The sequence below is a fragment of the Sebastes umbrosus genome, chromosome 20 (assembly GCF_015220745.1).
Source record: "Sebastes umbrosus isolate fSebUmb1 chromosome 20, fSebUmb1.pri, whole genome shotgun sequence".
Classification (NCBI taxonomy): domain Eukaryota; kingdom Metazoa; phylum Chordata; class Actinopteri; order Perciformes; family Sebastidae; genus Sebastes; species Sebastes umbrosus.
In genome coordinates this window covers 5,539,383-5,553,045 of record NC_051288.1, presented here as the reverse complement: position 1 = coordinate 5,553,045, position 13,663 = coordinate 5,539,383, and the positions used below count along the sequence as shown (strand labels likewise).

The 13,663-nt window shown below is 41.3% G+C and overlaps 2 protein-coding genes across 2 annotated transcripts; both read right to left on the bottom strand.

Annotated features, from left to right (window-relative positions):
* Nucleotides 1-4,393, bottom strand: gdf2 (growth differentiation factor 2). The gene is made up of 2 exons (XM_037754334.1): nt 3,602-4,393; nt 1-1,737 (listed from the first exon to the last, which is right to left on the bottom strand). The coding sequence occupies exons 1-2, from the start codon at nt 3,951-3,953 to the stop codon at nt 821-823; spliced, it is 1,269 nt and encodes a 422-aa protein (XP_037610262.1). The 5' UTR covers nt 3,954-4,393; the 3' UTR covers nt 1-820.
* A 2,365-nt stretch (nt 4,394-6,758) lies between these two features.
* Nucleotides 6,759-12,350, bottom strand: gdf10b (growth differentiation factor 10b). Its single transcript, XM_037754056.1, has 3 exons — nt 11,886-12,350; nt 9,287-10,179; nt 6,759-8,150 (listed from the first exon to the last, which is right to left on the bottom strand). The coding sequence occupies exons 1-3, from the start codon at nt 12,178-12,180 to the stop codon at nt 7,959-7,961; spliced, it is 1,380 nt and encodes a 459-aa protein (XP_037609984.1). The 5' UTR covers nt 12,181-12,350; the 3' UTR covers nt 6,759-7,958.
* Between the last annotated feature and the right edge of the window lie 1,313 nt (nt 12,351-13,663).

Here is a 13,663-nt window from a genome sequence, read left to right as displayed (position 1 = left end):
TACAGTGTCAAAAAGTACTTACATTATATTTTATTTAAGCATTGCATGACCTTTATTATTTTGTTATATGAAACATCACGCACTCCGAACCAAGAAGGCAAACTTTATGATTCTTTTCAACCTTGGCAAAGGCAGTGCAGACCAGATCCACTCCTTCCATTCTTACCTTTCACAATAAAAGCCCTAGACATATTCACAGGCGAGAATTTTTCATTTTCGTGTTGCAGCACTAACAGTGAAAACAAAGGCAACAGCGCTGACAGAGCTAACAGTGTTAACCTGCGGGGGGAATTGGAGGGTGGGTGCTACGCTTCCGCAACGGTGCCGTCAGTCGGGACAGCGTTATCAGCTGTAACTCACCGTGTGAGAGCAATGCAGAGCGGCGGTCGTGAGCTAGCCTGTGGTCCACTTTCGAATACACGAACATGCACTAAAAGCACAGGTAGACATTACTCCTCTATATCTTTACATAGCAAATAGTTGTTTGCAGCTATATGAATGCTCTGGATATTGTATAGAGCACCTTTAAGAAAATAGATAGGTATAGGAGGCAATCCATGTTTCTTGCACTCTTTCCTACTTTGTACTGCAACTGCTGCACAACAATTTCCCTCGGGATGAATAAAGTTCTATCTTATCTTATTTGTTCTTATCTTATCTTATCTTATCTCGTCTTATGTTATTATCTTCTTCTTAGGGGTACTTTCCTTCTCCTGGACCAATGTAGGGCATGAACTGCTCAGACTGACTTGAATGAAATGCAGCATTTGAACCATAATCATCACCTGTGCTACCACCGGAGCGAACCAAGCCTCTCTGACTACCTGCAGCCACACTCTGCCACCTTCATCTCCTCATAAAGGTATCTAATAGTGAGGCGCCCGTTCTCCCGATACATGACTGTGATGGGGTCCAGTTTAATCGGGACGCAGCACGCCATGTTGGCCTTCGTGGGGTTCCTGATGTTCATCAGCGTCTGGATGAGGGCGTGCTTTGACGGGGTCGATTCGTCTGTCAGCGGGTGGTAACACAGGCCTCGACATTCGAAGGCATCATATTCCGGGGGCGCCACGATCCAGCTGTCCCAGCCGATGTCTCTGAAGTTGACCTTGAGAGAGGTCCGCTGGCAGTATTCCCTCTCCGCCTTTCTTTTCTTTCTCCGTGGAGCCTCCGGGATCTCGTTTGGAAGCTGATCTCCTCTGTTCCAGTCGGTGCCCGAGTGCAAGATGGTTTCTTCTTCGTGGAGGATCATCTCTCTCAATTCCTTCTTTTTTTCCTTCCTCCTGCTACCCAGGTCATCTGAGAAGACTATTAAAGCCGCTGAAGTGTTATCTCCAACAGACACGCTCATATTCAAACACCCTGCTCCTTCTGCTCCACCTTTAGAGGCCCCACAGTCCTTCCTGTCCACCACCACATCAAAAACTGTTGCTCCATGGCCCGACTTGAGCCAGCTCTGAATAGCTGTGGTCACATCAAACGTCTCCCACGTGCTCTCCAAGCCTGTCACCTCTTTGCCAACCAGCAGTTGGGTGGTGGATGTGAAATCGTTGTAATCCACTTCATAGACTTTGATGATGGCCTTGAAATTGCGGGAGGTGACCCTTGACCTTGGATCTGGGAAGAAGAAGAAGAGCTGTAGTTCAGCAGTAGTGATCATTTCATGGCTGGGGATGCTGACGTTGAAGTGCAGCCTGTACTTTGACTTTGTGCCATTTGTCACAGAGAGAGGGATATCTGTTGGAGAGATAAAAAGAGGTCAGAGGGGATTATTCGAAACAGCTGCTGGGATTTGCGCTGTCTGATATGGGGTCGAACTGAAAGTAAAATATTTTTTTTCTAAAAAAAGAAAAATCAGTAGTCATCACTTTAGTGTTTGTTTTGGCCTATGTAGCCTACTTATTTGGTCAAAAATGTAATTATAAAAAATTGGGTAAAACAAATTACTCCGACGGGCATGAATTTTTTGGTTCAGACAGACAATATCTATCACTGTAGTTCCAGCGTTTAACTGTTGCGTGTTCAACCCGATCTCACGGGAAGGCGTATAAATGACACGATATTACAAGGACATTCCGTGTGTCATGAGGACGCATTTTAGGCTTTTCGTCATTTGTACAACACTTATCGTTTGTCATTTGTACGCCACGCAACCAAACTACGGTAACTACCACAGTTAGGTTTAGGGAACAAAACCACTTAGTTTAGGAAAAACATCATGGTTGGGCTTAAAGTACGCACGGAAACAACGTCACATAAGTACGGAAAAAACGCCACAAACATCACTAAAAACCGTGTCACAAACATCACTAACGTAACTGACAAAACAAAACACGGGTCTTGAACAGTAGTCTGGTTGAAAGTCCAGGGCCCGCCAATGACTCCGCAGGTGTTGAAATAACATGAATTTGTGCTACCGTTAGCAAGTTAAGCTAAATAGCTTTCACTTTCTGCATGGAAGCTAGTTAGCTTAGCTTGCTATCTTCTACTTTCAGAGTGAAATCCAAACTTAATCGCACAATGGGTCCTCCCAAATGTTGTAAAAAGACGGATGTGTGAATTTGCTAATGGGCGACAACTAACGCTAAAGTGTGTTTTATCAACGTTCGTAGGCAACAGGGCTATGACATGCTCCAGTTAGGAGTACACAGGTGTTGAAATAACATGAATTTGTGCTCCCGTTAGCAAGCTAAGCTTCCACGCAGAAAGTGAAAGCTAGTTAGAAGCTTGCTAGCTTCTACTTTCAGAGTGAAATACAAACTTAACCGCACAATGGGTCCTCCCAAATGTTTAATGTTCTGAAGAGACAGATGTCTGAATTTGCTAACGGGCGACAACCAACGCTAAAATGTGTTTTATAGACATTCGTAGGCAACAGGGCTGTGACATGCTCCAGTTAGGAGCACACAGCTGGCCCTCAAAATGTCCTCCCAGAGACCATTTCCACAATAGGCCGCTACGTTTTTGACTTAGCCTATTGTGAAGGGGGGGGGGGGGATCACTATTCAAGTTTCTATTTGGCCATTTAGGAATAGTCTTTGGAAGCAGAAATTAGGCCATCATGGGACAATAAATTACTGTATTGTAGGCCTAACTATTCAATGAAAAAAATGCTCTGAGATACTTTAGAGAGATGGTTCCCAACCTAGGGTTTGGGGCCCCCATAAGGGATCGATACATCGGGCCCACGAGATAGGCCTAATTAGGAACCTGAGGAACCTCAAAAAAGGCCTAATTCTGCTACACAAAATTATTTTTAAATCACTTTTGATCACAGTAAGCAGAGTTTGCAAGTAGACACTGATTCTTTTTCAAAGGGAACACAGGCCAAAAATGTCTGGGACCATTGATTTAGAACTTTACTGTAAAATTCACAAAAAAACAACGTCTAACTGAACAGTTTTACTAATAACAAATGTGCCAAGAAACAGCTTTATAACGAGATATGGTAAACTATACGTTTGGCAGGTGGGGATTTCCAAATATTTGTATATTCTGTGACTATGGGGATGAGGAAAAAAGCCCCAGAATAAGTGTTATCTTTATCAACAGGTCCCTCCTATAAGTATCTTGCATGACAAGTTAAACTCTGTTTATATACCTTGGACAGTGAAGCTTCTTATGACATCAGACTGAGGGTTTGCCGAGTTGTCCGAGGCGTACTTGTTGTAGAGCTCCATCATGAACTGAGGAGGGCAGATCTTGCTGTTCTCCTGAGGAACGTCTGACAGGTTAAGTTTCCTCAGAAAGCCCTCTTTTATGGTTCCCAGGAGGTTCTCCATCCTGGAGTCGGCGTCTTCCTCCTCCAGAAGGTCCTCCTCTGACAGCTGAGAGTAAAGCTCCTCGGGGTCCTCACTCTGGATGTCATTATCTAGAGGTTTACAGGTGCAGGAGCCAATAGAAACCACCAGACACAAACACACCTGGAACAGGAATGATCTGGAGCTCCACATTTTGAAATTAGAACCTTTCTAAGCCACTGTGCTGGCACTAACTTTACCTTCTTCCCGGCCTGAAAACAGACTTTGCGACGGCAAGGTTTGAAAATGGAGATCCCCAATGCAAGGATCACAGTCCTGATGTCCGCTCCCATGCTCCCAGAGTAAACAGGGGGACTTGTGTCATCCAAAATAGTAGTTTGGCCAAGCTTATCACTGCCATTGATGCCTTCTTTTAAGCTTTGTTATCATTAGAGGGCTGGCTGCTAATGAAGACACTGTAAACACTTGACAGCGATAATGAGGGAGGAACTGGAAACTGTGAGGTTACTGACGAGCAGACATTTCCATAAAATGCCTTTTCCCAGCTTGAGGGGGACATTGTTGACATAGCTAAATGTCTGTGTACTGTACATTGCAGGTCATGCACATGTTCCAGGTACCAAAATGTGATCACTGATGACGTAGATCCCTTTAACCCTCTGAGACCCACAATAGACCCTTTTTTGTCTTTTATTAGGGGGGGTACAGGGGGTCTTTAGGGGGAGATAGCAGGTCAAGAGTAGATCGTTTCAAAAAATGGTCTCGATACAATAAAATGGCTACTATGGAGACTAACATCATCACACATGAATACAGTTAGGCTCATTGGATCCAAAAGAGTCTCAGCTTTACAGTGACAGTTACAAGTTTATTCAAGTGTGCTATTAGTATACTTATTTTAAACTTAAAATAAGAGAGTTTACTTTAAATGTACTTATCAAAGATATACTTGGCTTATACTGACAACAATGTAGACACTTCTAAGTATACTTGGCTTATAGGCCTACTTGTACTTAATGTTTTGATCAAGATATACTTAAGAAAAGTATAATTAAGTATTCTTGCCTTACAGAAAGGTATACTTGACTAGTTGTGCTTACTTTTTGATAGAGTAGCCTATAAAAGTGTGACTTTGAACATATATGATAAAAAGTTATTTTTAGAAAACGGTCACTATATCAGTGGTGTGTAAGATGTAATATGAAAAAAAAAAACCAGATTCCTCTGTGTCCTCTAACTGTTTTCAACATGGCAGCTGGGACACAAACTTTCTTGCACTTTGCACTTCAAGAAGAACGAAGCAAAGGACAACCAGACGTTAGGAAAAACATATGGAAAAAAAATGTTCATGAACTGATTGGGGTTGGGGATCTATAAAATCATATCTGGCAAATGGAACAAAGACATGATGGTGGGGGCCTTCACTACTGCATCCTGTACTGTATGACCCAGATGGATGATGGGATCTGCCCCTTGTTCTTGTGGGGGGGTCTGAGCTCCGAACCACAAGTCAATGTGTCTGGGGACGTTGGCCCAAGTCCGGCCTATCTGGGAATTTCTGTCTTTTCACCCATGCAGTCACTCAGTACTCGGTTCATGCCGGGTTTCATAAAAAATGCTTTCATTGTGGCCCTTTCAAGCTTTTAAGAGTCCCTCTCTATGGAGTCAATCAGTGATGAAAGGCGACAAAATCTACTGGCACGGACACGGCAAATAATGTCGGCACGCAGGAGGAAAACAAACACAGCAGGACTGGAAACTGGACTGAGAAAGATCTGTTGTGAAACAGTGGTCATTTTACTTTAGACCAAATTACTGGGTTGAAAAATATGCAATAAGAACCTTTTAAATTATATTAGAGTTTGGCCAATAGACTGTGGTCTTTAATGGCTGATATTAATGTTATACTCATGCTTGCAATGGCCAATGTTTGGTCCCAACATTCAACACAACCCAGGTCAAGAAATTCAGGAGTCTCCAAACGTTTCCTCCAGAATTTCTTTCTTATCAGGGTGCAAAAGGCTTCGAAACAACATTTAGACCATCGCGTTACATTCAAACTCTCCAATTAAAGGTGCTAAAAGCAAGATTGGGAGCATCTCTATTGCCTCTGCACGGCTCTCAACATAGCTCACAGCTAACAGTGAAAACAGTGCTAACAAGATATCGTATATATATATATGCTCTTTAAAGCAGCATTAATTTTTTGGGGGGCAGAGGAACAAACTGTTAACACAACACCGACACATTATCATCAGTATTAAGTTGATTTGCCAAACCGATAGCACATAGTTGCTTATTTACACATCCAGCAGACAGCAACTTTGATGAATATAAGTTCAATATTCACTGTCCTTTAAGCTCAGTTTTTGGTCTCCATCAACTCCTGAGAAAAAAATGTGACTTTTAGACGCTAAATTCTCCACTATGTTCACCGGTAGTTGCTAACTTTGTTCCTCTGTTTTTTTTTGTACTGGGGAAGTAGTGTAAAGTGGGCTTATTAGTTTTTTAGCTGAAAACAACTGCCGGCTGTGGCTGGAAACAATGCTGATGAGAGCCGTGGGAGTGAACCCAAACAGTAAGTCGTGGGCCGTAAAACCAAAACGAAGCGCTGAAAGACGCCTATACGCTTCTTGGAGCAATGATAACCCTGTTGGTTTGTCATTACGAGTGAGTAATTTCACCTTTCATATCGTCATTTCATCCATTTGTGGACATAAAAATATTGATGAGTGCAACTTTAAGGTGGACTCAACTATTATACATTACATGACATTACTGCCTTTATGTGAAGAACTAAACAAAACAAAAAAATATATAAAATTTGCTATGATCAAATTTCACCACAGGACGTCTCAATTGTAGCTTTGTTCAGAAACAAACACTATCATGCCACTTTGACCCTTTTTTTCTTTGGTATCAACATACAAAAAATTATAGTAAGGAATATTATGTCAAATGTACACAAACTTTTTATAAAACCTAAGAAAGTCAGCGTGTCTTTTACCGTATGTACAAGTTTATTTCCTTACCAAACATAGATTTTGTCTATGATTCGTTAAAGCACACATCATATAACTATTCAAATACACTTCGAGCCGTACAGTTATAAGGTCAGATACATTTATCCCTTTTTTACTTACCATGGAAATCTACTATTATTACATGTCATCACTGATAAACAGTATTTATGTGTTAAAGGGAAATACTGAATAGCCACACGAAGTAGCTCTCCTTTAAAATGTTTTAGTCTCTTCAACCTCCCCAAAATGCCCAGCAGGTGGCAGCAACGTACCATTTTTTTCCCTCTCAGCTGCAGCAGAAGCAAGCAACACAAGGCTTGTAGTACATTAAATCTCAGTAGGTGTCAAAACACACTCATTATATACATTATATAAACAAATGGCTATTGAAATATATTTCAGAGAAGATATTACCTCTCATGCATAATATATGGGCGGCGTTCAATGGCAACAATGTGACACATCGCTTAAGAATAAGTACCATTTAGTTTGCATTAGTAACTACGGTATTTACATGATGAGGGTTGGATGATTGGGTAGGATCTGAATGTGCTGCCATGGAGACCGTCCCCAGTCTGTGTGCAGTTCATCAGTGTGTCCAGTTGAAGCCTAATGACGGAGGCAAGCAGCAGCTGATGTCAGAAGGTTTCAGAAACTGTTGAAACCCAGATGTTGAGCTAAGTTGGAAACATTTCCAAAAAAACAGGTCTGAGTCCAGTCTAAGACCAGAGAAAATCAAGTCTCATCTTGTCTAATATTAAAACAGGCACTTTATAAAAGTGAAATTGTGCTGAAAAGTTTATGAAGCATCAACAGAGATGAAGATCTACCCGCAGGTGTTTTGTACTTAGCTTCAACATCCAGCCGGTCTACATTACGTTACACAGGTTTGTATTAAGTGCACTTCTTTAAGCTGCTTTGGATGAAGGGAGGAAAAAGAAAATGAAGGTGGCCTGGGTGGAGAAAAAAACACATCTATGGAAATTGTTAGATAAGCAGGAAAAAGTTGAGTCAACGTCCGATCATGACAGAGTCCAGGATTCACAAAAAAGAGTTCTCGAACTGAGACTCAAGAACGAGAGCCCTGCAAGCCGTATCTTCATCCCTGCTGTCCTCTTCCATATGGAAATGCCCTCCTGATAGATGCTGAGTCTACATTGATCTTCTTCGGGCCCTACCGACAGGCACAGGTATCCACAGACATGCCGGGGTAAACCTTCAGCACCATATTCCTGTTTGTATCCAGGAAAAGAACGCTGAGTGGACTCATCTTCTCCGGAACGCAGCACGGCTCGGGGACGCCGGGGACAATTCCCACCGCTCTGACGATGCTCTGGATAGTGGCGTGATTGGAAGGACGCACTACCTAAGAAAGCGAGTGGGAATAAAAGGGATTAATGCCAATAGAACTTAATGTTACAACAGTAAAAAATAACGGCAAAAAACATAAATATGCCAACTGATGCCTCAAAAGAATTGATTTATATTTACATGTTTTCTATGTGTTTCTATTGTCTGAATTCAAAATGAAAATGAATCCAGTAACAAAACTTAAAGAGGACCTTTTATGCTCATTTTCAGGTGCGTACTTGTATTTTGGGTTTCTACTAGAACATGTTTACATGTTTTAATGTTTAAAAATAAATACGACCGAACGTTGAGTCAATCACGTTTACACACCGACTCCAAAAATGTTGTCCGTCATTAAAGTTTTCGAAACAGGTTAAATTTTCTGCTTTTTTGCATTCGTCAAAAGCTAAAAGAGGGTTGTTTGACCACTCAGAGCCACCGTCCGTCAAACGTCATCATCCAAAATGGCATGATAAACATTCACATCGTCTCCCTGCACAAAGCACTTTACGACAAACAAAATAAAGACTACAGAGATGCGAAATTTAAAGATTGATTGTGACAGGGAATTTCAGAACAGCTTGGAATCAGGGATGATCACAAAAGATGAGACAGGAGTGATTGTGCTCTAGGCAGCTAAACAAAAGCTTCTTGCTAATGTCATTCATTCATTAGCCCCGTTTGGGGCAATTGCTATCCATTGCAACCACGTAATTAATTCAATTTTGTCTTGTATTGCGAATTTTCTCAACAGATAGAATCATAAAACGCATCAGACTCACTCAGTGTGCAACGTTTCTGTGCATAACTATTTTTATCCGATGACGGATTAATAAAACCCATCCAAAAAATACGTACTTGAAGTGCAAATGCCTTAACTAGCTTTTTTTGAGGGCGTGCCAATCTAGCTGCTAGGCAGGTATTATGCGAATGTGTTACTTCTTGACATCACCACGTCACGGAAGAAAGCGAAGCATTTCAGGCACTACAGGAGCAGTGTTTCTGTGGGGGAGAGTAACTTCCTTTGGTGTGGTCTTTGTAACTTTGCAGACCTTTTACGTGCACAAAAAACTATATAACACACTAAAGGAAAGGGAAAAAGCACAAAAGCATAATAAGTCCTCATAAGCATAAAAAGTTTCTCTGGCTCACTTTAGGGATGGGGAATCCACAGGCCCCGGCACAGTAGTAGGCATCAAACGACTTTGGTGCCAAAACCCACTCGCTCCAACCGATGTCGGCGAAGTCCACCCTGAGGTAGCGCCTGGAGCACACCCTGGGCTCGCTCCACTGTCTCCTCCTGGCCTTTTTCATCGTCCTCTCGTCGAAGCTCAGCACCTGCGGCTTCCCCAGGCCCTCACTGCTCTCCTGACCCTGCTTTCTTCCTGGTTTCACTACTGCTTTGGCTTTTGCTGGGAAATACGTGTTCTGCCACAGTTCGTGATTCTTCAAGGTGTTGTACTGGACCTCCGGGATGTCGTTGGTTTGGATCTGGAGATGAAGCTCCCTCCGGATCCTTGAGGCTGAAGCGGAGGCATCCTCCGCTACGGGGAAGGGCCCGTACCTCTGGAGCGACGTGGCCACGCTGTTCGGCTCATCTATAGCTCGATCATCAGCGTACAGCAGGATATACGGCAGGTTGGCCGGAGAGAGACGCTCTTGGCCGCCGTGAGGGCTCCTCTGCTGCCCCCGAGCCGCCCCGAACCCCATATCGAACTCCACCGTGACCACAAGCTCTTTAACGTCCATGGCGTGTTTCACCACCGCCGTTACATCCCCCGTTTGCCAAGAGCCTTTCTTGAACGGAGCCAGAGTTATGTTTCCTAAAGCTGAGTTTAAGGACGATCCGTGGAAGAGCAGCTGCGGGGAGGGAGGATTGGGATGCTGGAGGCCTACGGATTGGTGGCGAGGCCTTCGGAAACGCCACGGTCGCTGGTGGTGGCGGGGCCGCTTGTGGAGGAAATGGAAAGAGGCGAGGAGGATGAGCTCTGATTCTTGGATGGAGGACAGGTTGAACTGGAACACGTCTTTGCCGTGCAAGACTCCTGGAGGATTTGGAGAGAAATTCGAAGAAGAATGATCACATGTTTTTCATCCAAGCTTTTTCTAATTTATCTACTGGCTTTAAAAAAGGATTCAACCATACAGATGTTTGTCAAACAGATGCTAAATACCTGAAAGAGGATCTCTCTCTGAAATGAACAATAAAGATGCTTCCTTGAACCTTTTCCCCCCCTCTTCTATCATCTCATCCTGGCACGTTTGACTGACATGAATAACAATACGTCTTCTGCAAAATGTTGCTCAACACATCTGACTGACATAAGCAGCAGCATGGAAAATATTAAGCGCGGCACGCTTAAGTGCCCGCCTCACGCATGAACAAAAGCCTCATCCTAGATGGCTACCCTCTTGAAGTTCAACCTCGTCTCCCACACTTCCACCGCAAGCCTGAAAGACAAACATTGGATCGGTCCAGTAGGTCTGTCTGTCTGTCGCAGGCATATGGAAATGCTTATAGCAGAAAGAGCTCCTCTGAGGCTCTTTCGCTGTGCAGCCGGTGTCTGGGCGTGATAATAGGCTCTTGTCTAACACCTATAGGCTGCTGCAGCTACCGGAGGAACTAACAGTGCTTGAGACTTAAAGTCCCCCAGATCACTAAATCAGAACAGCGACGGAGCAGAGAGGTGAAGATTTTTAGTCCAAAGGGGGAGCGGGAGCTGCTGTGTGATTGACAAAACACCTGCGTTTAGGATGTTTAGGATGTTGCACTGACGAAATAATTAAGATCGCATACTTTGTCGAGGTATTATTTTGTGCTACAACATTGGACTTTTTCAAGTTTAATGTGAAATTTCTGTATTTTCCCACTGTAAAAGGTTGATCACAAAAATAAGTGAAATAAAAGTGGGGAAACAAAAATGAGATTAGGCACCCTTTAAATGTTCAAGGATAAGTAGCATAAAACGGTTTTAAGTTATATTAAAAATAATTTTGTAAATAAGAATAGGCTATTTTGCTGATTCACATTTAACTGTTTTTAAATTGTTTCAGCTAATAAACATTTTCTAGAAGCTGTGATATATTATAATGGCCACCAACTGGGTATCAGGTCAATTATTATTATTATCATTATTATTATTGTTATTATTATCACTACTACTTGAGTGACACAAAGGCATGCTTCAAAAATTAAAAAATATATACAATTTAGATTTTTTAACAAAATATGTCCAATATAATTCATAATAAGTTCATAATAATAATAATAATAATAATAATAATACATTTATTTATATAGCACTTCTCAAAACAGATGTTACAGAGTGCTTCACAAGACAATAAAAGCAGATAAATAAAGTAAAAGATATGGTAACTGTTAAAACAGAACATTAGACAATAAAAGCAGGTAGAGTAAAACAAATATGGTAACCGCTAAAACAGACATCACAGAACATATCAATAATAATAATAGAAGTGTTAAAATGGTAGGACAAGTTCATAAAACAAATATACAGTATATATACATAAATGTGTATAAATGTACACATGCGTCCAGAAACGGATGTGTACATACATATATATAATACCAGTAATCTGAAAATACCTGAGTGATTTGAACAAAGTAAATGTATGTATTTTGACACATATTGGATATAAAACCTCCCTACTAATTCATTATTACATGTTATTACGGCCTGTTTCTCTGCTCTACAGTAACCTGTTGATGGTTGATAATAAGATGACTCACTGTGGACAGCTTTAAAGCTCCTCACTGTGTTTCCGTCCCTCTGGCTCTGCGGCTCTTTGCTGTACCTCTCGAACACTTTGAACATGTTGATGGAGACCATGTCCCGGTTGGCGCTCTCGTGCGTAAAGACGCGCTGCTCCACAGCCGGTGATGGGACCTCGGTACCCTGACGCACAGCTTCACCAACATCCTCAGAGAGGATTTGAGCCCAGCTCGACTCCAGGATCAGTAATAAATGCAGAGTGGGAAGAAGAAGTCTGCTCGCCATGGTTGATGTCCTCAGAAATGATTCCATTTAAAAAGAAACTTATTTCAGTTAAAAAGAAAGAGCTGCTTTGTGTCTCTCGCTGCTCGATGCCCACCCAGACTTCAAGCCGGTATCCAGGTAATCCGTGTCAGACCCGCACTGCACGGTTCACGGTCTACAGCTGGTCCTCCAGTGGGAGGAGACCGGAGGAGGACGCAGGCATGGAGCTTTCTCTCTCTCTCTCTCTCTCTCTCTCTCTCTCTGTCTCTCTCTCTCTGCTGCTGGAGGACACATGGTGACGCCTCGGAGCGACCAGCCAACCAGAGACGTGCAGGCAGCAGAGTTTAGATTAAAGTTAAGAACAGAGGAGCATCCCAGGAGAATATTAAACCTACACTGTAAATATGCAACATCCACTCAGGTAGTGTGGCTATTTAAGGTCAGACACAGAGCCTCCAGTAAAGCTGCAAAATGTTCATATGTATAATTAACATTAAACTGTTTTAAATAAATAAATCAGTTCTCAGTCATAAATTCTAATTGCATTTTTTTCTATATTTTCTTAATTTGACAATCAACATCTAAACAAAATGTTGTCTAGGAAATAAAGCCTTCAACCCTGCCTATTTAATTTGTGTTGGTATGTGAAGACTTACCTACACTGTAAATATGCAACATCCACTCAGTTAGTGGTGCTATTTAAGGTCAGACACAAAGAGCCTCCTGTAAGAGGTTATAAAGCTGCAAAATTGAACGTAAAAATAATTAACATTAAACTTTTTAAAATAAATACATAAACTATATATATATACATAAAAATAATTAACATTAAACTTTTTAAAATAAATACATAAAAGTTCTAATTCTATTTTTTCTATATTTTCTTAATTTGACAATCAACGTCTGAACAAAAATACTGGCTATTTAATTTGTAGTAGTGTGGCTATTTAAGGTCAGACACAGAGCCTCATATAAAGCTGCAAAATGTTCATATAAATAATTAACATTGAACTTTTTAAAATAAATCAATAAATAGATGAATCAGTTCTTAGTCATCAGTTCTAATTCAATTTTTTCTATATTTTCTTAATTTGACAATCAACATCTAAACAAAATGTCGAGGAAATAAAGCCTTCAACCCTGCCTATTTAATTTGTGTTGGTATGTGAAGACTTACCTACACTGTTAATATGCAACATCCACTCAGTTAGTGTGGCTACAGACACAAAGAGCCTCCTATAAGAGGTTAAGATTTAACATAAAAATAATTAACATTAAACTTTTTAAATAAATAAATATGTATTTATTTTATTATTTAAAATCAGTTCTAATTCCATCTTTTTCTATATTTTCTTAATTTGACAACCAACATCCAAACAAAAAGTAGTCGAGGAAATAAACCTTTCAAACCTGCCTATTTAGTTTGTGTCGGTATATGTGTCGACCTATCAGATTGATGTGATTGGTGGTCTAGCTCTAAATTTACAGATGAAAATGTAAAAATTGTAAAAACGTGCAAAAACTTACAAGA